This window comes from Asparagus officinalis, chromosome 5 (genome assembly GCF_001876935.1).
Source record: "Asparagus officinalis chromosome 5, Aspof.V1, whole genome shotgun sequence".
Taxonomy (NCBI): domain Eukaryota; kingdom Viridiplantae; phylum Streptophyta; class Magnoliopsida; order Asparagales; family Asparagaceae; genus Asparagus; species Asparagus officinalis.
The window spans coordinates 90,477,086-90,480,206 of record NC_033798.1 but is presented as its reverse complement, the minus strand read 5'-3'; the positions used below and the strand labels follow the sequence as shown (position 1 = coordinate 90,480,206).

Here is a 3,121-nt window from a genome sequence, read left to right as displayed (position 1 = left end):
GTTAGAACTAACACTTTAAACAACCTACAGTAATTCTCAACCTTAAAACCTTCTCATTGGCAAGCATCCAATGCCAAACATCAGCCACTACAATGTAAGGTTCATTTAAGCACCCATTCCACAAATCATACTAATGCAAGGCTATAAATTGACCATTTCAGGGAAAATTGGTTCTCTCCTGAGCAAGTGCCGACTTTGCAGTGGAATTGTGGGATTCCCCTATAAAATTTTCAGCTAAATAAATATTGCCCTTAGAATTTTAACTTGTTTTGATCTGGTATGTGTAAATTCAGTCCATTTCTACAATCTTCTGTCCCGATCATAACATAATCAACAAAAATCATGAACCTCTCATACTCATGCCTCTTTTGAATCATAAAAAGCTATGCTCAAATCTTCTCTTCCAGTGAAACTAGAAGAGAGGGTTACAATATACAATATATTTGAATTCTCGCTAATGATATTCCCTAGAAGAAATCTGAATCTCTCTCTTTCAAGTTTCAACACATGGTTAGCTCTCTATACCTCAATACTTAAAAGATACGGAACTATCATACACATGCTTTATAGGTCTCTACTATATTAACGCTTTGTTCAACAACAAATAAAAATATTAGTGCAGCGCAGAAGTGATAACCTCGGAGTTTACTGCTATCCAAATCCACAAAATCCACGAGGAACGAACTCCGAATGCAGAAAGAAAATAATATATCAGGAATTTAATTGATAAAAATTGATCCACCCATGGGGTTTACAATCCTTCTTAAATCGAAAAAACAAAGCCTACTTCTAATAAGAATAGAATCCCTAAAAAATAGAAATTCTCAAAAACTACCTAAAATACTCTCCATCATAGAGAAAAACAAATCAGCTGAAATTTTAATCAAAATCTAAATTTGTTTCCTATCCTAAATAGACTTCAACTTTACTAACATCCTAAAAGGTTGATTATTTAAGAATTCTGCCGAATACGGTTGATACTGATGGGATTACGCAAATCTACCAAGATGGTTGGCTCCATCTCATCAAGACAGTCAATTTTTATATCTAATATGTTTGGTTCTACTTTTCTGATTGGGAAATATTGCTTTTTCCTAGCGGTCAATTCAACAGTGCACATGTATTCGCATTTGGCTTGTGACGGTCCAACTGCTCCATCCCTCATGTGTCCTACATCGTATATACATCATCCCACTGTCTGAATCGTACTTATCAATGACATTCTCTGTTACTTAATATTTAAGCTATGATATGCATGACATCTCTGAACCAATAAAAATTAAACTGTTATGCAACTTCTTAACACCCCTCTCACCACACCAAAACTTCAAAGTTGTGGGGAGGGTCAAGGGCTATACTTCATTGCATGGGCAAAAAACAGGTACCCATGCAACGGCATCTGTTTTATTTTAAATATGCTTAAACGTATAATCGATGGGATTTGAACTGAATTGCTCTGACACCATTTTACCATCCTTTCTTACAGTAGAGCTTCAAAGTCATGGTAAGAGGGTTGAGGGTTGTGATTTTATACTCTTAACACAATTCAATCATATGCGCATGTGAATTACAGTACTACCTATACCAATCATTTTACAAAAATAAAATTATTTTCAATTCAAACACCAACAAAGAAACGCTCACAAGCTTACAATGTGGTCAAGATGAGCATGAGTAATGAACAGATTATCCTGGTTCACTGCCCTCGACGGGCACCGGCCAATATCGAACGCCACATTCAAACTAGGCACAATGACGCAAGTCTCATGGCCGCCGATAGAGGATCCTTCAATCATGTACCCTTCAACCTCCACGCCCTTCCTCTGTACCTGAGCCCTCGCCTTTCGATACTCCTCCTCCTTGTCCATCGCCCTCTCTATCGCCGACACGAACCCTAGTGGGGCCCCAGAAGAGGCGGAGGAGGCGCTTCTCTTGTTGGATGCGGCGGCGCCGCAGCGGATGAGGTCGGCGGCGGTGGTGAGGGTTCTGGTCACCGACCCGTGAGAGAGGTAGAAGAATTGGGAGTGGGTGAGTGAGGATAAGGTCGTTAGAGATGTCTGCATTTTTTTTTTGGGAGAATTTTGTTTTAACGGAGTTTGGGTTGATTATTTGGAAGAGGAGAAAGATGAGGCTCTTGGGGGCGGCGGAGTGCACTCGTCAGCAATCTTAACCGTTTGGAACATGTTATTGGCGAAGATTAGCTGATTAAATCAAATTATATTTAGTTTAAGATTAAAATGAGTTTTATCTATTATATAATGAAAATAGTAGAGGTAGTGAATTTTTAGATGAGTAGTGGGACATTTCCACCGTTTCTATTATTTTTGTAAGGGTAAAATTATGTTGTGTAAGAGATGTTTCCCTTTCTTTTCATTTCTTTTTCTTTTTATTATAGGGCTTTCTAAAACATGGCATGAGCATATCATTAGTGTTTACTAGTTTAAATATCTATTATAAAAAAAAATATCACATTGGCACTTGTGATGCGCGTGCAAAAACATTAGGAAAATTTGTATCAATGCCTCAAAAATAAAAATTTCTTGTGGTCCAACCCCTCGTATTATTTTCTTTGTGTACTGGCCCCAAATACATTGGGATTATGTGATTCAGCTTCTATTTACACTTCCCAAAAGGGAAAAAAATCTAAAAAAAAAATTTAAAAATACCACTCTCCTCGTCCTCCTCCTCCTCTGCCAATCTTTTTTCTTGTGGAGACCACAATTGATACTCCCTCCTCTCCTCCTTTTCTTCTCCTCTCCCCTAACCCTAACCTTCCTCGTCTCTCCCTCTTACTCATCTTCCCCTCCAACCCCACCGTCTCCCTCTGCCGCCTCCCCCTCCGCTGCCGCCAACCTCTAGTGCACCTTTCGACCCCGTTGTCTTAGGCAAGCATTGAGAATACTTAGAGGAGAAGGAGAGGCAGTCGTCCAGATGGACAGAGAGGAACATGGAAAAAGAGTAGGAAAGAAGGAAGGAGAGGTCGAGCTCATCAAGAAGTGAGGTTGATGGTGAGGGGAAGTAAAGGGATATCAGCAGGGGTATGGATGGATTTGGTGGTGGGGGATGGTCTGCAAGATGTTAGAAGGTGGCTAGGAGATAAAGGTAAGGGTTAGGGCTTGGA

General features: G+C 39.7%; 1 protein-coding gene across 2 annotated transcripts in view; it reads right to left on the bottom strand.

The window, feature by feature from the left end:
• Positions 1-2,151, bottom strand: part of LOC109840119 (nuclear ribonuclease Z-like) — a 5,009-nt gene extending 2,858 nt beyond the window's left edge. For both annotated transcript variants that reach the window (XM_020408634.1, XM_020408635.1), the window contains exon 1: positions 1,653-2,151. In XM_020408634.1, coding sequence (XP_020264223.1) covers positions 1,653-2,063 — 411 coding nt within the window. In that variant the 5' untranslated portion in view covers positions 2,064-2,151. The remainder of the gene's footprint in view (positions 1-1,652) is intronic.